The sequence below is a fragment of the Sturnira hondurensis genome, unplaced genomic scaffold (genome assembly GCF_014824575.4).
Source record: "Sturnira hondurensis isolate 20B ecotype Veracruz unplaced genomic scaffold, ASM1482457v3 Scaffold0021490, whole genome shotgun sequence".
Taxonomy (NCBI): domain Eukaryota; kingdom Metazoa; phylum Chordata; class Mammalia; order Chiroptera; family Phyllostomidae; genus Sturnira; species Sturnira hondurensis.
Window position 1 is genome coordinate 3,785,600 of NW_028094121.1, and position 21,766 is coordinate 3,807,365.

At 44.8% G+C, this 21,766-nt stretch overlaps 1 protein-coding gene across 4 annotated transcripts in view; it reads left to right on the forward strand.

Moving 5' to 3' along the window:
- The window catches only part of INPP5B (inositol polyphosphate-5-phosphatase B), a 53,054-nt gene that overhangs the window by 14,611 nt on the left and 16,677 nt on the right, over positions 1-21,766 (forward strand). For all 4 annotated transcript variants that reach the window (XM_037032504.1, XM_037032501.1, XM_037032502.1 and 1 more), the window contains 6 exons: positions 14,342-14,438; positions 17,782-17,949; positions 18,788-18,889; positions 19,767-19,881; positions 20,228-20,344; positions 20,984-21,171. In XM_037032504.1, the coding sequence (XP_036888399.1) occupies positions 14,342-14,438; positions 17,782-17,949; positions 18,788-18,889; positions 19,767-19,881; positions 20,228-20,344; positions 20,984-21,171 (787 nt within the window). The remainder of the gene's footprint in view (positions 1-14,341; positions 14,439-17,781; positions 17,950-18,787; positions 18,890-19,766; positions 19,882-20,227; positions 20,345-20,983; positions 21,172-21,766) is intronic.

Genomic DNA, 21,766 nt, shown 5'->3' on the forward strand with positions numbered 1-21,766 from the left:
TCCTATGAATTAAGAAGGGGAAATAATAATGCTCAGCTTATTTCCCTGATTATTGTATGGCTTCATCATCCCATATTGTATGGCTCAAGAGTATTTAGAAATTTAACAGAAAGAAGTGAAGACAAATTTAACCTGATCTTTGTTAGAGATATTGACTACATTTTTGGTGAACATTTTAGTTCCAAACAGAGTTGCCATATTTATCAAATGAAACTATAGAATACTCAGTTAAATTTGAATTGCGGGGAAATAATTGCTTTTTTTGATATAAGTATGTCAGAAGAGACTATTGTCCTTTTGAAATTCAGATTTATTGGGTGTGCTGAATTTTATCTGGCAATACTAGTTCTCAAATGAGTAGAGTTTGATGACTTGGAACCAGTCTGTTCAGATTGAGCAGTCTCTGGGTGGTGGGTTGGTGAGAGAGCGTAGGGCCAGTGTGGGCCCCGTATGCCAGTCCAGCCAGTTTGGACATTAACCTGTGGGCAGTGGTGTCATGCTGCAAGTTTTAGGGCAGGGAGAGATGAAGTCAGGTTTGGGTCTGGCCTGGTTTGGAGACTGCGTTGGTAGGAAGAAGTGGGAGGACCTCACAGTTTGGAGACTCTTGGGGTAACGGGTGAGGAGAGGACGGCCTGGAGCAAGGCCGCTGTGAGAGTGAAGGGACCAGATGAATGACTGGCGCTGGGGACCCCAGGAGAGGGGCGAGGACTGGCAGGATGGCCAACCTGGCTGATGGGGAGAAAGATGGTGCTAGTGACAGAGAGGGCCCGGATGGCAAAGCACTGTTTTACCTGGGACCCACCTCTGGAAAGAACATCTTGCAGAAACCCCCAGTTGACAGTGGAGGGACTGAGGTCAGGTGGAGCTGGACGGCATCCTTCAGAATTGACTGTGATGGCTGATGATTGTTGTGGAAGGTAAAGAACAAGATCTGGGCAGGTAATGATCAATATGGTAGCCACTGGCTATTTACATTTAATTTAGTTAAATAAAATAAATTCAGTTTCTCATCCCGTGTGGCCACATTTTTTAAGTTGTTCAAGTGTGACCAGTGGCTACTGTTTTGAGCAGTGCAGTTACAGAACATTGTCATCATCACAGGAAATTCTATTGGGCAGCACTGGTCTCTGTACCTACAAATAACTAGGAGACCTGCAGGGGGAAGCAGAGCAAGAGAGGAGAGAGAAGGAGCAATTGAATTGAGAAAAAAATGTTGCTGCTTCTCGGACTGTTCTCAAAAGAAACGGGGTGTTTGGATTTGGGGTTGAATTTACTTTTTTTCCGTATGTGGTGTGGTGTTTTAGTAAAAGCTCAGGCCCCAAGTCAGTGGTAGGCCTGGCTGCAAGGCATTGAAACTGAGGCCTTCCCTCCTGTCTTCGTTTTGTAGACCTGGGCCTTTAACAGGTCTGGATTGGCCGTGCTGTTTGAGAGAGCCTCAAGTTCACCATGGGAAAGGAAGACAGTAACCATATGAAGCAGATAACTTACCTTTGTTAAGTTGAGGAAGCAGAGGCTTAGAGAGCAGTCAGACAACTTTCTCAGGGTCCTACACCTAGTAAGTGGCCGGGCCAGAAATGGAACCTAAGTCTGACTCCAAAGCCTATTTGTATATATAACTGAAAACAGAAAATAGTGCTGGATATGTGTGTGTGTGTGTGTGTGTGTGTACATGTATATATAAAATAATATACGTATTATTTTAGCTAACTTAGAAAGTACCTATAAGCAAAAAGAAAAATCCTGTCACTGGGAAAGGACTCCTGTTGACATTTGATGTATGCTCTTCCACACTTTCCCATGTGTTTATATGTATGTGTCTATATAAATATAAATAAGTGTGTGTTGGTAAACGTGTATATGTGTGTGTAGACATACACTCCAGTCATTTCTGATGCATGTACATATGTCAGGCTGTGCTCTTCACTCCCATCCTCAATCCTTTATCAGCAGTTCAGAAGACTGAAAAAAATTTTTTCTAAACTTGGCCCACACTCAGTTTGGCAGTAAGACTTGCTTGACTGATATGAGACTATTTATAGGCTTTATTTATCTCTCAAAGTGTTACTACTCATAAATTGTGCTGTGGAAATATTAAAGTTTTGATTACTGGGTATTGGCTCAGACTCTGCTGGGGGTGTTGTATAATATACGGTGCAGGTAATATGCTATTCTTTGTAGTTCCCTCCTAGATCTGAATTCCCAAATACACTCAGCCCCAGGGATGTCAGCAGGGGCAGGGGATCCGATTCGTGCTACACAGCTGCTTGGGCTCTGGAAGGAGCCCGGGGGGCTGTCGCTGGCTAGTTAATGGAGCACGTGAGAAGGGTTTTGGTTATATCAGATGTTCAGTGCAATGCTCAGAATTTGCAAGAAAAAATGGAACACTTCCGTCCTTTTACACATCCAGATCGAGCTTCGCTTGTTACTCTGGTTGACCTAGTAAGTAGACTCTTACTGGGAAATGCTTTCAGTTGTAGGTGTGAAAAGTGGTCATCAAGAAAGCACCCGGAGATGGCATTGAGCTTTTGCCCTGTGACTGTTGTTCAGTGTGGGGTTAGTGACTGCTTGGTTTGTTCCATATGTTGGGGTAAGTGGGGGCCATAAGAAGAGACATCAGTCCTTGGTTAGCTAAAGAGGTGAGGCAAGTAAAAAGAGTTAAACCCAGTTGTAATTTTCCTATGATAAATGCCTTGATAGAGGGAAGCACTGGGTATGTGAGAATCTAAGGAGAAGACCAGAGAAAGACTTTTGAAGGAGATGCTTCCTGAGCTGGGTCCTGAAGGATGAGTTTGTAGTTCCCATGTAGGTAGGATTGAGGGGTGGTTAGAATACACCTGGAGTCAGGAGTAGGGTGAGGAGGCAACATCTAAAAACATAAGTCCTTTTGGTGTGACTGGATTGGGTGCGTGGGACTGGATTGGAGGCGGGAGTGGGTGGTGGGAGATGGTGCTGGAGAGGGAGTCTGGGGGTAATCACAAAGGTCCTTATGTTACAGAGCAGAGAGAGCTCGTCGGCTCTAGCAGAGCCAAACTCTAAACACTGAGAATTGCTGTGGGGTGGCTCTTTTATTATGAATGGTGCTGCTCTGCAGAACTGGAAGCTAATGCTCAAAAGCCTGAACTCCATAATTGTGTGTGGGCTGCAGGGTAGAAATCACTAGATACCTTGGGTTAGGAGTTTGGGGTCCTGCAGGGAGCTGATCAGAGGTGACGTAAGGGCAGTGAATCATTCAGGTCTTCAGAACAGCTCTGAGGTCTGTTCTGGCATCCCTCTGTCTGGTTTCATGGAAAAGTAGCCAGGGGGTGGTTCCACCTTAGGGCTCAGGAACTGAAACATAGGTTGAGATGTTATCTTTAGCCTGCTAGAGGTCCCCATTGTGTGACCATTAGTCAGGTCCTGATTGTTGAGGGAAAAGCTATGTCTCTGAAGCACAGAGAAAGAGAGAGGTGATTTCTAGAGCTGGGTTTTAGAACAAAATGTAATCAAAGCCACAAGGACCCTTGGTTTCATTTGTATGTGATACTCCAGGGCTTGGGTTTTAGTCCAAAGGTGATGGAAGTTATTTAGGGATTTTAGGCACAGGAATGACACGTGCAGATTCGTTTCTTCTAGGCATTGACATGATGGATCGGTGGGCTGAGAATGGAGGCAGGGAAATCAGTAATGTGCTTTCCAGAAATATTCAGGGCCTAAGCTAGGGGGTAGGGAATGGGGCGAGATATAAAAGTATTTAGGAGAACCCTAGCTGGTGTGACTGAACTGGTTGGAGCATTGCCCTGTAAACCAAAAGGGCTCGAGTTTGATTCCCGGTCAGCGTGCATGCCTAAGGTTACAGGTTCAGTCTCTGGTTGGGACACGTAAGAGAGGCAACCAATTGTTGTTTCTCTTTTTCCCTTACCCCCAACCCGACTAAAATCAATAAGCATGTCCTCAGGTGAGGATCAAGAAATAAAATACTTAGGAGAGAGAATATATAGGACTTGGTGACGAACATAGAAGAAGGGACAGAGTGGGCGTGGGGAAGCAGGAGAGAGGAGGAAGTGCAGGAAGCTGTGGCCGGAGAGGGGCTGTGTGATGGCAAGTTTGGCGAAGAGCTGCTGACAGCCAGCTTCCGTGCCAGATTCAGGAGAGAAAAGATTCCGAGAAGACTGCCTGTAGCTGGAAATCCCCAGACCATGCCTTAAAGTTTCCATACATAGCATGGGGAATGAAGGTGCGCCAGTCCCCGATGGACGGAGTCCTGAGACAGACGCCGTGTGAGAGCGCGGACGCAACGCAGGCCCTCAAGGTGACTGCAGTCAGTGTGCCGCCCACTTACGGACCTAACTAAGCTGCCTTTGTGCCCTTTCAGTCTGACTGTTAGTAGGAACTACTTACAGAAAAAATCCTGGGTCCATAGAAAGTACTGACAGGCAGAAAGAGCCTTTGCATATTCTAAAACCCCATGAGATATTTACATTAAAGTCTGCTTTATAGATGAGGAAACTAAGACCCAAAGAAAGGAAGTAACTTGTCACACAGGAAAGTAATGGTAGAGCTAGACTTCAACGTAAGTTTCCTGATAGGAAACTTAACACACTGAACACCTAACTGTGCACCAGGTGCTGTTCCAGGTCCCTGCAAAATAGCATAAAGATGACAAAGTCCTTGCCTCAAAGAGCTTACATTTTAGTGGAAATAGCATCCAATAAAGCAATGAATATATTAATAGAAAAAATCAAATGGTATTAGAAGGATGAAAAATGTTAATAGCAGATTCCCAAACTGTTTGCCTACGTACTCTGGGGCAGTGCAGTGAACTCACAGGGACACTGGGCCATTTAGTGTTTTGAAGGTAAACACAGAGATAGGTGGGGGCTTTTGGAACACCACATTTAGCTTGAGAGTATTTAGTTTCAACTTTAGATGGTGCTGTATTCCTTTTGATATTAACATCATATCATTTTTAAAAAATATTTATTTATCTTTAGAGGGGAAGGGAAGGAAGAGAGAGAGAGAAATATCAATGTATGGTTGCCTCTGCCGAGGACACACAATGTATCATGTCCCCTGCCGGGAACTGGCCTGCAACCCAGGCATGTGCCCTGACTGGGAATCGAACCACGATCCTCTGGTTCACAGGCCCATGCTCAATCCACTGAGCTACTACACCAGCCAGGTTAACATCATATCATTTTTTTAAAAGATTTTATTTATTTTTAGAGAGAGGGGAAGAGAGGGAGGGAGGGAGAGGAAGCATTGGGGTGAGAGAGAAACATCAATGGGTTGCTGCTTGTATGTGCCCCAACAGGGTACTGACCCGCAACCCACCGTTATGCCTTGACCAGGGATTGAACCTGCGACCTTTTGCTTTGTGGGATGACACCCAACCAACTTAACCACACCGGTCAGGGCCCATCATATCTTTTCGAAGCTGGGTTTTTGGTGGCTGCTGTGGTCAAACATAAGTACCATGAAAAATCAAATGTGGAATGTTGTGTGGTGTCTAGTCCAACTCCAAGGTTTGAGAACACTTCAGTACCCAGCAGGCACACACATCTCATTTGTAAGTAATTGTGGCCATTTAAAATGAAATACATATATTTTTCTAATTATGTGTGTTATTTTTTCATACTGCCACTAAGTTATTAGGACTTAAATACTTAGTAATTCATTTGGCCCTTACTATTTGAACAGAACTGTTAATTAGCTTGTTCGTTTTTTTATTTTGGCTGAGAGGCACTTCAAAAAAAAATAATTGTGACAGTAAAGGTGCCATGAACTGGGAAGTTTAGGAACCTCTGGTGTAAAGGGATGGAGTGATATGGGGCAGTGGGACCAGCTTGGATCAGGTGTTTGAAAGAGCTTCTGACATTTGGGCAGGGAGCTGGGTGAAATGGAGTGAGCACCATAGGGACGTAGAGGAGAAGCGTTCCAGGCAGAGGGACCCCCAAAAGCAAAGTCCCTGAGTTGGGAATGAGCTTGACATGTTCCAGGAACAGCAAAGGGAGTGTGGCAAAATCAGATGGAGTGACATTTAGCACAGAACACAGTGGGCGACCAAGAGAGGCGTGGAGGCCAAGTTAAGTAGGGCCCCATCAGTTCTCTTCAGGGGCTTGGATCCTCTTCTCAGTGCCTGGAAAGCTCTTTGAAAGTTACAAGCAGGGAAGTGACTTCATCAGATATAGTGATACACTTATTTCCCTTTCACTCTGGCTGCTATCTGGAAAACTTACAATAGCAGTGTAAGTGTGGAAGCTCAAGAGCATTTAGGAGCCCTCGCTGGTGTAGCTCAGTGTACTGAGCACGGGCCTGAGAACCAAAGGACTGCAGTTCAATTCCCAGTCAAGGTACATAACTGGGTTGCAGGCCAGTTCCCAGCAGGGAATACACGAGAGGCAACCATACATTGATATTTCTCTCCCTCTCTCCTTCCCTTCCCCTCTAAAGATAAATAAATACAATCTTTTTAAAAAAGAGTAAAAAAAAAAAAGAGCTTTTAGGAAGCAGCTATTATCGACTTGGTGGGAACTTGCAGGTACATTTTTGAAAGTAGAATTTGCCTGAATCTGCTGATGAATTAGATATGGGTGTAAGGGGGCAAAAAAGGGAGTCACCAGTGAGTCTTAGATTTTAATTTTTAGAGGCTAGCTGAATGATGGTGGCATTTACTGATATGACAAGACTAAGGAGGGAAAGTCAACTGCTAGAATCTGGAGCTTTTGTCCAGGCTGGAGATGTAAATGTGGGAGTGATCTGCATGGGGGTGGTTTTTAAAGCAGCGAAATGACCTAGATGAGAAAGGGTGTGGCTAGAGAGATGATCCCAGGACCTTGACTGGGGCCATTCCTGCAGGTGAGGGGTAGGTGGTTGGAGAAAAACAGGTGTCTTCAGGGACTAAAGAAAGTACTTACTGACCCTGGCTGTCATGGTTCAGTGGATCAAGTGCTGGACTGTGAAGCAAAGGGTTGCTGGTTCGATTCCCAGTCAGGGCACGTGTCTGGGTTAGGGGCCAGGTCCCCAGTAGGGGGTGCCCAGAGGCAACCACACATTGATGTTTGTCTCTCTCTTTCTCCCTCCCTTCCCCTCTCTCTAAAAATAAATAAAATCTTTTAAAAACACTTTATGAAGACAGTAAGTACTGGAGGAAGGAGTGGTCATCTATCGAGTGCTGCCTAAGAGGCAGAAATGGAGTTAGCTGGAAACTGGAAATTGAGCACTGGATTTGGCAACCGGAAGGTTTCCAGTAACCTTTACACAAGCCACTGCAGTAGAGTGCAGCGGGTCCCTGAATAACGTCGTTCATTCAACATCATTTCATTCTAACATTGACGAGGGGAAGAAACATGGATTCCTGGCCAGGGCTGCTGTCTGTGGCTGCCGTCTGGGTGGAGTTTGCACGTCCTCCTCATGATGCCTGGGTTTTCCCCCAACATCCTGAAGATGTGCATGTGGTGAACTGGGTGCCTCACCTGCCCCAGTGTGAGTGAGTCGGGGTGGGGATGAGTGGCCCTGGAAGCGCATCCTGTCCAGGGTGGGTTCCCGCTGCATGTTCCCACCCTGCTCCCTGAGCTGTCGGGTCTTTAATGAGGAGTTATGTGATCAGAATTATGCCATAGAAACTTACTTCTTATTTATATCAATCAGCCCATGGTAAAATGGGCTTTCTTATATGTCATTTGCTTAAAGGCAGTTTCCAAGAACCTAGTGACAGAATTAAGTAAGGACTTACTCAAAGAACGTATATGAAGGACCTGTGGACATGGACAACAGTGAGGGGACTGATTATGGAAGCAGGGGGTGGCTGGGTGGAGGGAGGGCGAAGGGAGAAAAGTAGGACAACTGTAATAGCATAAACAATAAAATACTAAAAAAAAAAAGGAAGTACTTACTGTAATGGGGAACAGAGGCCCAGCTGCAGAGGGTTGAAAAGAGAATGGGGGTGAGGAAGAGACTGGATAAGCCTTTCAAAGAGTTTTGAGTTCACTCCCCAGTATGACTTAAAAAAATGTTATTTTAGAACAGTTTTAGGTTTTCAGAGAAATTGTGATGATAGCACAAAGAGACCCTATATATACCACACTCGGTTTCTTCATATTACATTAGTTATGGCATGTTTTTCACAATGAACCAATATTGATACATTACTATTAGCAAAGTTCACATTTTATTCAGATTTCCTTTGTTTATACCTTATGCCCTTTTTTTCATGCTAAGGCACCACTTTAGGCTTTTCTAGGCTGCAACTGTTTCTCAGACTCCTTTTTTTTTTAGAGAGAAACATTGACTTTTGTTGTTCCACTCATCTGGGCATTCATTGGTTGTTTCTTGTATGTACCCGCCTGGAGTCAAACCCACACCTTGGTGCACTGGGACGATGTGCTAACCAACAGAGCCACCCAGCCAGGGCCTCTTCCCTGTTTTTGATGGCCTGGACAGTTTTGAGGAGTGCTGGCAGGTACTGTGTAGAATGAGCATCAGTTTGGATTTGTCCGGCATTTTCCTGACAGACTGGAGTTTTAGGTTTTGGGAGGAAGATGAAAGAAGTGGAGCGGCATTCTCATCAGGCGAAAGTGTGTTATTATCCGCATGGCTGTTGCTGTGAACCTTGCTCACCTGGCGGAGGTCGCGTTGGTCATGCGTCTCCACTGCAGTTAGCCTTCCGCCCTCGAGTACTCCTCTCTTCGGAAGGATGTCACCGTGTGTAGCCCCTGCACCCCCTACTGGGGACCTGGCCCACAACTCAGGCTTGTGCTCTGACTGGGAATCAAACCAGGGACTCTGGTTCACAGGCCAGCACTCAGTCCACTGAGCTACACCATCCAGGGCTCACTGTGCTTCTTGTTCACTACTACTTCCAGTTTTTTTCCCCATCCCAATCAATTGTCCATAGTATCTTTTTCAAGTTCTTTATCTCTTGGATCAATGTAAACAAACACTTCCCTTCTCACGCTTCCTCTCCAGAATGAGGTCATGAGAGAACTTACACTTATCTGCACCTTTACTTATTTTTTTGAGCAGCAACTACAGTTCTGAACAGCTCATTTAACTCTTGCAATTCTTTCTTCTTGTTATCTTCAATTTCTTTTCAGCTTCACTTCATTCTACCTGAAGTGGATTTTATTGACCAAATTTAACTTGATGAGTAACAGCCTTGAGAAACTTCTTTTGCTTTGCTCCTTTCTTATTCTTTATGGCAAAAGCTTTGTCTTCGATAATCTCCTTTTTTTTCCTGCCCCACCTTTTAGCTGCCCCCACCCTGAGCCTGTTTCTTGGAGGGCACTGCGGGGACAGGTGGCACCAGCCAGACTGAGGCTCCATCAGGGTGTCAGGCCCTGTGGCTGCAGGAGGAGGAAGACATGGGCCCTGTCGTTATTTTCATGTTTCGGTGATTGTGTTTTCTTTTCACTCTAGAGTTTGTTTTTTTCTAGTTCATGTGAATGCATGGTTAAAAAGTCCATGTTTAGTGACAGTCCTTAGAACAAAAGTCTTTAGTCATGTTTCATGTCTCTGGTGCTCCTTATGATTTGCGTATGGAAGCAGCATCTCTCTAAGGACTCTTCGTGCTGTTCTCTGTTGACAAGAGATCTGGGTTTTAAGGTGCAGAGAAGCTATTGGCCCATAACTTTCCTTTTTTTTTCAAGTATATTTTAGACCTTGGCTGGTGTGGCTCAGTGGATTGAGCACCGGACTGGGAAGCAAAGGGTCAGTGGTTCCGTTCCCAGTCAGGGCACGTGCCTGGGTTACAGGCCGGTCCCCAGTGGGGGGCACATGAGAGGAAACCACACACTGATGTTTCACTTTCTTTCTCCTTTTCTTTTCCTCTCTCTAAAAACAAATAAATAAAATCTTTTTAAGAATGTCTAAAAAGAAGTATATTTTATTGATTACGCTATTACAGTTGTTCCTTTTTTCTCTCCCCTCTTTCTCCCCCTCTGCTCTGCATGCCCCCCCCCCCCAGTGTTCTCCCACATGGTTCATGTCCATGGGTCACACGTGTAAGCTCTTCGGCTTCTCCATTTCCTCTACTATTCTTAACCTCCCCCTATTTTGTGCTTACCAATTATGCTGCTTATTTTACGTACCTTTTTCCCATTCTCCCCCCTTCTCCTCCCCACTGATAACCCTCCATGTGAATTTGTATGAATCTGTTCCCCTTCTACTTGTTTGCTTAGTTTGTTTTTGTTTTTAGGTTCAGTTGTTGATAATTGTGAGTTTATTGTCATTTTACTGTTCATAGTTTTTTTTACTTTTTAAATAATTTACTGATTATGCCATTAAAGTTGTCCCATTTCTCCCCTTCATTCCCCTCCCACCCACATTCCCCCCTTTAGTTCATGTCCATATGTCATAAGTTCTTTTTTTGCTATTGTATAAGGCATTTATTTATTTATTTATTTATTTTATTGATTATGCTATTACAGTTGTCCCATTCCCCCCTTCACTCCCCTCCACCCTGCACACCCTCTCCCACCCACATTCCCACACTTTAGTTCATGTCCATGTGTCGTAAGTTCTTTAGCTTCTACATTTCCCAGACTATTCTTAACCACCCCCTGTCTATTTTTTACCTACCATCTATGCTACTTATTCTCTGTACCTTTTCCCCCTCTCTCCTCCCACTCCCCTCTTGCTAACCCTCCATATGATTTCCATTTCTGTGATTTTGTTCCTGATCTAGCTGTCCGCTTAGTTTGCTTTTGTTTTAGGAGTGGCTGTTAGTAACTGTGAGTTTGCTGTCCTTTCACTGTTCCTATTTTTTATCTTCTTTTTCTTAGATAAGTCCCTTTAACATTTCATATAGTAAGGGCTTGGTGATGATGAACTCCTTTAACTTGACCTTATCTGAGAAGCACTTTATCTGCCCTTCCATTCTAAATGAAAGCTTTGCTGGATAGAGCAATCTTGGCTGTAGGTCTTTGGATTTCATGACTTGGAATACTTCCTTCCAGCTCCTTTTTTCCTGTAAGGTCTCTTTTGAGAAATCAGCGGACAGGCTGATGGGAACTCCTTTGTAGGTGACTGTCCCCTTATCTCTTGCTGCTTCTAGGATTCTCTCCTTCCTTTTAATCTTGGCTAATGTAATTATGATGTGCCTTGGTGTGTTCCTCCTTGGGTCCCCCTTCTTTGGGATTCTCTGAAAGTCTATTTCCTTTGCCAGACTGGGGAAATTCTCCTTTATTATCTGTTTAAATAAGTTTTTCACTTGTGACTCTTCCTCTTCCCCTTCTGGTACCCCTATAATTCAGATGTTGGAATGTTTAAAGATGTCCTTGAAGTTCTAAGCCTCTCTTCATTTTTTTGAGTTCTTGTTTCTTCATTCTTTTCTGTTTGGTCATTTTTTTCTTCCTTCTGGTCCACTCCCTTGGTTTGAGTCCCAGTTTTCTTTCCATCACTATTGGTTCCCTGTGCATTTTTCTTCATTTCACTTAGTGTAGCCTTCATTTTTTCATCTAATTTGCAACCAAAGCCAACCGGTTCTGTGTATATCCTGATCACCAGTATTTTGAACTGTGCATCTGATAGGTTGTCTATCTCTTGGTTGCTTAAAAGTATTGGCTCTGGGGCTTTGATTTGTTCTTCTGTTTGAGTCATAATATTTTGGTCAGGTCGCACCTGTTACGTATGAGGAGTGGAGACTTAGGTGTTCACCAGGGCGGGGCAACCTAGTTGCTGGGTTGTGATGCTGTCTGTGGGGGCGGGGTCAGAGAGGGCCCCATGCCACCTGCGTGCCCAGGTCTGCCAGCCACCAACTCCACCCCTTTTACCCATCCGGATGAATGGCTATCGGACTTTCGTACAGTTCAATTTTCTGTCAGTTCTGGCTGTTTTTTTGTTTGTTTGTTTCTAAATCTTTGTTGTCCTTAATTTTGGTTGTGCAAGGAGGCACAGTGTTTCCACCTACGCCTCCATCTTGGCCAGACTTGTTCATAGTTTTTGATCTTTTTCTTAGGTAAGTCCCTTTAACATTTCACATAATAAGGGCTTAGTGATGATGAACTTCTTTAACTTTGCTTTATTTGGGAAGCACTTTATCTGCCCTTCCATTCTAAATGATAGTGTTGCTGGATAGAGTAATCTTGGAGATAGTTTCTTGCCTTTTTCATGACTTTGAATACTTCTTTCCAGCCCCTTCTTGCCTGTAAATTTTTCTTTTGAGAAATCAGCTGATAGTCTTATGGGCACTCATTTGTAGGTAACTATCTGTTTTTTTCTTCCTGTTTTTAAAATTCTCTCCTTATCTTTAATCTTGAGTAATGTAATTATGATGTGCTTTGGTGTATTCCTCCTTAGGTCCAATTTCTTTGGGAGTCTCTGAGCTTCCTGGACTTTCTGAAAGTCTGTTTCCTTCATCAGATTAGGGAAGTTTTCCTTCATTATTTTTGCAAATAAATTATCAATTTCTTGCTCTTTCTATTCTCCTTCCGATACCCTGTGATTTGAATGTTGGATTGTTTAAAGTCCCAGAGGTTCCTAAGTCTCTCCTCATTAAAAAAAAATTATTTATTTTTAGAGAGAGGGGAAGGGAGAGAGAAAGAGAGGGACAGAAGCATCAATGTGTGGCTGCTTCTCGCATGCCCCCTATGGGGGTCCTGGCCTGCAGTCCAGGCATGTGCTGTGACCGGGAATCAAACTGGTGATTCTTTGGCTTGCAGTCCGGCACTCAGTCCATTGAACCACACCAGCCAGGGCTCCCCTAATTTTTTTTGAATTCCTGTTTTCTCATTCTGTTCTGAATGAATGTTTATTTCTTCCTTTTGTTCCAAATCTTTGATTTGAGTCCCTGTTTCCTTCCCTTCACTGTTGGTTCCCTGTACATTTTGCTTTATTTCACTTTGCATAGCCCTCACTTCTTCCTCTATTTTGTATCTGTACTCAATCATTTCTGTGAGCACCTTGATTACTAGTGTTTTGAATTCTGCATCTGATAGGTTGGCTCTGTCCTCATTGCTTAGTTCTTTTTCTGGAGTTTTGATCTGTCCTTTTATTTGGGCCATATTTCTTTGTCTGGGCACACCTGTTATGTTGTAAGAGGCAGAGCCTTAGGTATTCGCCAGGGCGGGGCCGCTCACTTCTCTGCGTTGTGGCACTATATGTGGGGGAGGGGTCAGAGAGGGAACAATGCCACTTGCTCTGCCCTCACCCTGCTTTCAGTCACTTCCCTCACTATCCACAAGCAAATTGGGCCCTTCTGGTGCTGATTCCCAGGTGAGTGTCTCCAGTGATCTCTCCTGTGAGACGGAGTTTCTCTGGAGGCCTCAATCCCCACAGGTTTTTACAGCCAGAGGTTTTGAAGCTTTAGTTTCCTCTCAGGAACCCTGGGTTGCGTGGTGTCTCACTCTCCAGTTGTTTCTTCCCAGTTCTTCCTGGCTTATCTGCACACAAACATGGAACTGCCTGGTCCGCCAGTCACCATCTTGCTTGCCCAGTCCGTCACCTTTTCACTATCACATGTCCCCTCCCCCTGGGCTCCTCCTCTCCATCCCTCCTACCGGTCTGGATGAATGTTTCTTCTTGGACTCCTTGGTTGTTGGACTTCCATACACTTCGATATTCTGGCAGTTCTAGTGTGTTTTTGTTTTTAAATTTGATGTTGTCCTTCTTTTGGTTTTGTGAGGAAGCAAAATGTATCTTTCTATGCCTCCATCTTGGCCGGAAGTCTAACTTTCTAATTGTTAATTTTCTAATGATCTCGTTTTAACAGCTTTCCCCAAATATTTCTTTGCTGCAAGTGCTTGGACCCTTTGGTTTTCAAAGGCAATTTGTTGACAGTGACAAACTCTTCTCATTCTCTAGGGTACTTAGGCCCTTTCCAGTATTAGATATGTAACCCTTGCCTTTTTCTGCCTTGGAATTGAAGTGTCCTTTACAGCAAGTGGTAATATGATCACTGTCTTACATTTTATAATATGTGGTGTGGTTTCAGAGTACATACTCACACATCAGTTATTTGATGCTTACAGTGTAGGTGTGAGGAAGGTAGGACAGGTCAAGTTACTGAGCATTGGAAGAGTTTAGGTGCCTCGCCCAAAGTCAAGGGACAATAAATAGTAGAGCTGGTGATAGAACTTAGGTTTGCAGATAATTTAGCTTTATTCTTTCTGTAATGCACTGTCTCCAAGAAAAGGGAGTCAGACTTGCTGTGAGTGTGATATTTTCAGCAATAAAGACATCCAGATGAAATCCCTTCTCCCCCCTCTTGGTAGGCTCCCTGGGAGCTTCAGCCAGACATCAGCATAGGCCTTTCCTGTGCGTTTGAGCACATGTGGACTACCAGTAACTCCTAGTACAACATGAGAAGCTGCAGCCTGTATGTTAGAGTATGTGTGAGTATGTTTTAATCCCTTCTCTCTCCCCTTAGGTGGTTCTCACTTGGATGATTTGAGGCCAAATGGGAAAGGCCTGTTTGTGGACCACAGCTCCCGGGGTTGTGATAAAGCAGACAACTTGTTGACAAGGTAATGCAGCTTTCCTTTCACTGCTGCCTCTTAGGACTGAGGTTTTCCTTATTGTAGAACTGAAATCGTTACTGTGCATGAAGTCTTGAATAAGTTGTCCTGGGGTAGCTGGTCTAAGCCCTGAGTGTATGCCAGGCACCATGCACTTACACGGATCATCTTATTTTAACCCCACCGGTGGGGTACCGTGATCTTTTCTGTCTTACAGCTAAGGAAACAGGTGAGGAGAGAGGTTACACAATCACCCCAGATCCAGACCTAGCAAGTAGCAGATCTGGGATTTGAAACTGGCAGCCTCCCTCTACCTTAGAAATGTAGAGGACTAGAAATGTTTCACTGTCTCCCTCCTGTTGTTTTAGGTGTTTCCTGAGCCTGCATTTAGTCTGCACTCTGGTTCCCCCTGCTGATCATAGCCAGGGTCTTCTGGTCAAGATAATACTTTCTTGTGTCAGTATTTTAATTTTGTATTTAAGACTTTAACTTGGTAGCCTGACCTACCATTCTCAATTCACTTTTGAGCCTTCTTGGCATACATAGATACATTTTTTTATTGTCATTTGAGGATATGTTTTTTTAAAGTTCATTTTAGGGATGGTAGAAGGGGTAAAGAGAGGAAGAGAGAGGGAGAGAAACATGGATTTGACAGAGGAACATTGATTACCTCCTGTACACACCCTGCCTGGGGATTGAACCCACAACCTTTTGGTATATGGGACAATGCTCCAACCACCTGAGCCACCGGGCCAGGGCCACAGAGATACAGTTTTACATGGCCTTAATTAATACAGGGTAGGGCAAATAGGTTTACAGTTGTTCGTATAGGAAATAATATAATAATTAATAATAAAGAATAAATTCTGTGTTTCACATACACACAACCGTAAACCTGTTACCCCACCTGTATGTACATGGCCAGATTGATATCAGACACTTATGTGATATTTATTTAGTGTCAGAAATTACTTCAGATGCTTTACATATCTTCATTCATTAAATGATGTTCAACAAAAGTTTCTGGAGCTATTGTTATGATTCTGTACATGTCAAATTTTCTTTAACTTTAAAGTTGGCATTTGAATAATTTTTAGTATAACTATTAAACTGCACAAATAAGAATGAGATATAACTTTTCATTGCCTTTTGGGGGGAATTACTCCTTTGGAATAGAGATGTGGCAGAATTATCACGTCAAAGGGTCTGATTGTTCCGTAGTCTCATTGCATGAGGTACCCTGTCACCGTCCAGCTGCACGAATCATTGATGCTGGCTCTCGTTTTTCTCATTTGAAAAAAGAGGGGGTTAGATTAGACTATCTTCAAGGATATTTGAAACCCTCTGAATTTATCATCTGAAACTCTCCGCACCAATGTGCTGTGTAATCAGCAACATAGAAGTAGTGTAGTTTTGGCAGGTAGGTTTCACTGTAGCCTCCTTTAGTCTAAAGAGTCTTCTGCGACTCAGGGACTTCCGCCAAGATGGAGGCATAGGGGGAAACACTGTGCCTTCTCCCACAACCAAGCTTGAATACAACAAAGGTTTGGAGAACAAAGACACAGCCAAAGAACAGAAAATTGAATTATACAGAAGTCGGACAACAACGAACCGCTCATCCAGGACCGGTAAGAGGGGCGGAGCCAGCAGCGGAGCAGGGTCGGGCAGGAAAGATCCCCCGACCCAGGCGGGCAGGCAGCCCGGACCCAGTCAGGGTGTGGGGCAGACTGACCGCGGTCGCACATTCGTGCACAGTGAGACGGACCATGCTGGCCCCAGCAGGCAAACCCAGTGGTGGAGGGCTGATGGTGGTGGCACACTCACATGGAGTGGGACGAAACACGCGGGCCCCGGTGACGGTGGTGGCAGCGGCGGGAGGCAGCAGACGGGACCGCCATTGCTCCTCTTTGACCCCGCCCCCACATACAGCATCACAACCCAGCGACTGAGTTGCCCTGCTCTGGTGAACACCTAGGGCTCCAATCCTGATACATAACAGGCACGGACAGTCCAAAAGATGGCTCAGGAAGAACTCAAAGTCCCAGAGCCAATAACTCTAAGCAACCAGGAAATAGCCAGCTTCTCAGATGCACAGTTTGAAACACTATTTATCAGGATGCTCACAGAACTGGTTGATTATAGTCACAAGTTAGAGGAACATATGAAGGCTAAACTATTTGAAATGAAGGAAAATGCACAGGAAACCAATAGTGATGGGAAGGAAACTGGGACTCAGATCAATGGAATGGACCAGAAGGAAGAACAAAACATCCAACCAGAAAAGAATGAAGAAATGAGAATTCAAAAAAATGAGAAGAGGCTTAGGAACCTCAAGGACATCTTTAAACGTTCCAACATCCAAATTATAGGGATACCAGAAGGGGGAAAGAAACAGCCACGAGTGGAAAACATATTTGAACAAATAATAAAGGAGAACTTCCCCAGTCTGGCAAAGGAAATAGACTTCCAGGAAATCCAGGAAGCTCAGAGAGTGCCAAAGAAGTTGGACCCAAGAAGGAACACACCAAGGCACATCATAATTACATTAGCCAAGACTAAAATGAAGGAGAGAATCCTAGAAGCAGCAAGGGATAAGGGGACAGTCACCTACAAAGGAGTACCCATCAGACTGTCAGCGGATTTCTCAAAAGAGACCTTACAGGCAAGAAGGGGCTGGAAAGAAGTATTCCAAGTCATGAAATCCAAAGACCTACAGCCAAGATTGCTTTATCCAGCAAAGCTTTCATTTAGAATGGAAGGACAGATAAAGTGCTTCTCAGATAAGGTCAAGTTCAAGGAGTTCATCATCACCAAGCCCTTATTATATGAAATGCTAAAGGGACTTATATAAGAAAAAGAAGATGAAAAATATTAACAGTGAAAGGACAGCAAACTCACAGTTATTAACAACCACACCTAAAACAAAAGCAAACTAAAAGGACAGCTAGACCAGGATTGGAACCATAGAAATGAAGAACACATGGAGGGTTAGCAACAGAGGAGTGGGAGGAGGAGAAGGGGGGAGAAGGTACAGAAAATATCATAGACAGTAGGTAGAAAATAGATAGGGGGGAGGGCAAGAATAGTAGGGGAAATATAGAATCTAAAGAACTTGAGACACGTGGTTATAAACTAAGGGGGGGAGAATGGTGTGGGAGAGGGGGTGTGCAGGGTGGAGGGGAATGAAAGGGGGGAATAGAAAAACTGTAATGGTATAATCAATAAAATACATATATTAAAAAAATTCTTCTGCGACTCAGATGTTTGTGTGTGGAAACTTCTAGCTTTATGTTTTTGTATTTTGTGCTGAAAGACTCATCAAAATATAATAAAAGAATTTTTTTTTTTCTAGACAGACTAAATCTAGGTCAGAAATGACCGACATGGTTCGCTCCTCCACTATTACAGTATCAGACAAGGCTCATATTTTGTCAGTGCAGAAGTTTGGACTGAGAGATACAATAGTGAAATCACGTCTGGTGCAGAAAGAAGAGGATTACACCTATATCCGGAACTTCAGGTAGCTAACTGGATTTTAGATTATTCTCAAAGGAAAACACTCCTTCAGCTCTCTGAAATTTAAGTACTTCCCCCCATCCCTACTACCCTGGGTTTCAAAGCAAATCCTACTACAGAATGTCCCCCATCATTTTCTAAACCAGTGACTCCTTTCACTCTTCATTAGCAAGCCTTCTGTGCCTTCTCTGGCCAGGCCCTGGGGGAGCCCGGCGGGCGCGCCGTAGCCCATGGGCAGTTACAGGAATACCTGAGGAGCGGTGGGGGTGCAAAGGGAGGAACAATGTCCTGACGTTGGTGTACCCCTGGTCCTTCTGGGTCTTTGAAGAAAGGGATTTAAGTTGAAGTTAGTAAGAGGAAGTTAGCGTTTGGTAACTTTTTAGGTAAGATTACTGAGAGTTAAATGAATAAAGATTGCATAATTCCGCTAGATCTTTTAAAATTACTGCATCGTGACCGTAAGACAAAGGATCATGGCTGCTAGGGACAGAAGTGGTCAGTCGTGGTGAGTTCTGCGGTTGCTTTCCTTCCGAGAAGAATTACCAAGGTGCTTTTCACTGTTTTTGTGTTTGTAGCAGCACAGGGTAAAGAATCATTTTGTGGATTACAGCCCCTGATGACTGTTAAACCGAAGTAGGAATTTTCAGAGTAAGCCTGCACTGTTTGAGGTTATCCCCAAAGCAACAAATACCACAGCAGACTGAAGTCATTGGTCCAGGTTCGATGTGGCATTTTCTGTGTCATAACGTTTTACTCCAGAGAGGCTGAAACCAGCATCAAATGTGTTCCCCTGTTGTCTCCATAGTCCTGCCGACTGGCTGACGGATTCTCTTTGGTGACAGGTTTTTTGTGGGGACATACAATGTGAACGGACAGTCCCCCAAAGAATGCCTCCGGCCCTGGCTAAGTCACAGCACCCAGGCCCCAGACGTGTACTGTGTAGGGTGAGTGCCTCTCTCCCAGTCACCTTTGCGTTCTCACAAACATGTAGCTGCGGCTGAAGGGATGGGGACATGAATACGGGGTGAGCCAAAGCAGGTTTACAGTTGTCAGTATGGAAAATAATTCAATAATTAATGTAAATAATGATATAAGAATAAACTCTGTGTCACACACTCACACCTGGAAACCTCGTTTTGCCCACCCCTGGACATACCCGAGCCTTCACAGCAGGTGAAGGCAGTGAAGAATAAACATTTGCTTAATAGCAGCTCCTTCTCTGTTTGATGCTCTTCCTCCTGGTAAACACATTTCCGGCATGATTAAACTGATGTGCTTGGCATTTACATGCTAGTGTTGAATTTTTAGTATGATCCTCTGTTAAAATCACTGCACCTTGAACTGACTTGCATTACCTAACTTTTCAACACATTGTCGGTCACAGAGCAAAAATAAAGTCCCATCAGTCATCCTTTTGTTTCACACTTTTTGTCCTCCTACCGCTATACTGGGCATTGTTGTTGGTGAGGGGGCAGCAAAGAAGCCTGTATGGTAAAGTGGAGAGGGCCAAGGATGTGGGGTGTATGTAGACCTAGGTTTGAACCCATTTGCCACTTGGTGCTTCTGTGGGCTTGTGGTCTCAGATGTAAAATGCAGGTGCTTCCAACTACATCACAGGCCGGTTATGAAGGGAAGTGGCCTGCTGCCTGTGAAAGCACTGGTAGGTTCCTTAGCCTTTGACCCTCAGCTCTAAGTTCTTTCCTCTTGAGAGCCCTGCAGTTTAACCAGAAAGCTAGGATTTACACACCCCAAAGAATCTCAGAACATGTCACCTTGCACATTACCTTTCTCTGTTCTCTGACTGCTTGCTTCTCCTGATAGCTTCCAGGAGCTTGATCTGAGTAAGGAGGCCTTTTTCTTCCATGACACCCCAAAAGAGGAAGAATGGTTTAAAGCTGTGTCAGAGAGCCTTCATCCCGATGCCAAGTATGCAAAGGTAAGAGAAGAGTCGGGGACCTTTGAATTTCAGGTTGTCACACAGGGAAGTTCTAAGGCAATCTTTCACTTTTCCCATAAGCCAGTCCTAATTATCCTGCTATTTAGCTTCTACGTCCTCCATCAGAGGCACCTGTGGGTGGGACAGGTTTAAGTCTCAGCACTTACAGGCTGTCACAGGACATGTTAAGTGAGTTGAACGAGTGAGTACCCTGGGTCCAAGGGCGGGGAAGGAGACGCATCAACACCCTCCGGCAGCTTCGAGACCACTTTTCCTGTGGGTTATTTATCCCTGTTTTCAACCTCTGTTCAGCACCACGACTTGAACGTTTGGCTCTGTTTTCCAGGTGAAGCTCATCCGACTGGTTGGGATCATGCTGCTGTTGTACGTCAAGCAGGAACATGCAGCGCACGTCTCAGAGGTGGAAGCTGAGACCGTGGGGACAGGCATCATGGGGAGGATGGTGAGTTCTCAGTGCTGTGTTAGCCACTCCGAGGGCCTGGATCCCTAAGGCTTTCACCCCTCTTCTCGGGACGCCTCGACCGCATGTGTCCAGTTTGAGAATGCTAGTATCACGAGGTCAACTGTACCCTCAGGCAGGACTAGACCGAGCAGAGCCTTTTGAAATCATATTTGGGGAATTGCTGGCTGATTTGCCCAACTAGCACAGATCCTGTGTTTGCTCCACACGAGCGCCTCTAGTTTACCCTCCCATCTAATCTGAGAAATACATTGCAGAAACTATATTGGGTCACAGAGGGAAAGAAAGAATGCAGGTGGAGATGCGCACTTTCCTCTTCTTGCGGCCGTGGAAGCCCTGCTCTTAGGTTCTACTGCAAGAGCTCGGCTTTCCGTGGAGGAGGGAGAGCGTGCAGCTCTCCTGTGGTTTAGCGGAAAGTGAACTCAGCTTTCCCACGGACTGGCTGGTCATTCTGCCTTTGGATCTGTCTTCTCAGCTGTAAAATACAGGCAGTAACACTGCTTTACTTACCTCACAGGATTATTATGAAGACTAGTCCAGAGAAAACATCTCGAAAGTCTGCGGGTTTAAACGACTAACGCGATGAGGGGTGAACTGGATTTCTTTGGGCTCCTTTCGTAGGGCAACAAAGGGGGCGTGGCGATCAGGTTCCAGTTCCACAACACCAGCATCTGCGTTGTGAACTCTCACTTGGCAGCCCACACCGAAGAGTACGAGAGGAGGAACCAGGACTACAAGGACATCTGCTCTCGGATGCAGTTTTGCCAGGTTGACCCAAGCCTTCCCCCTCTCACCATCAGCAAGCACGAGTGAGTCTGGGCTTCCAGCCCGAACAGGTCACCGCCCCTGGTGTGCGGAGCTGTGGGCTCTCTGCTTTGTGAGGGAGGTAGCTGGGGAGGCCTGCCACTGCTGGAGTGGGGGCTCCGTCAGCTCCCAGTTACACGTGGGCCACGCCCCTGGGGATGTGAGGTTCCCTAACCCGCCATCTGGCAGACCTGGAATTGTTCTCAAATCATCTGTCCCTGGAAAACGTGTCAGACTGATTGTGATGTGGGTCTGCCTTGGCACAACGTGGCAAGGAAAACAACCAAGAGTGAGCACCGCAGTTCAAGGTTTTGGAAGTCTGTTTAGCATTTTATGTATAAGTCCTTTCCCGGAATGTATGTAATTGAGGATGACCGCATTTGGCTGCCTTCACTTAGTCTTCGGTACCTCGACTTTATAAAGATAACAGTTGTAGCTGCCGGGAGCAACTTATGCTCATTTTTGTCTATCCTTTTCATTTCCTTTATCTCTAAAACTTCCTCTATGTCTACATTTAAGGGATCTTAGGGTTTCAGACTTGAAAGTAACACTGGAAGCTTGTGCCACTTCGTGTGTAAAGAGGAAGAAGCCACTGGGGCC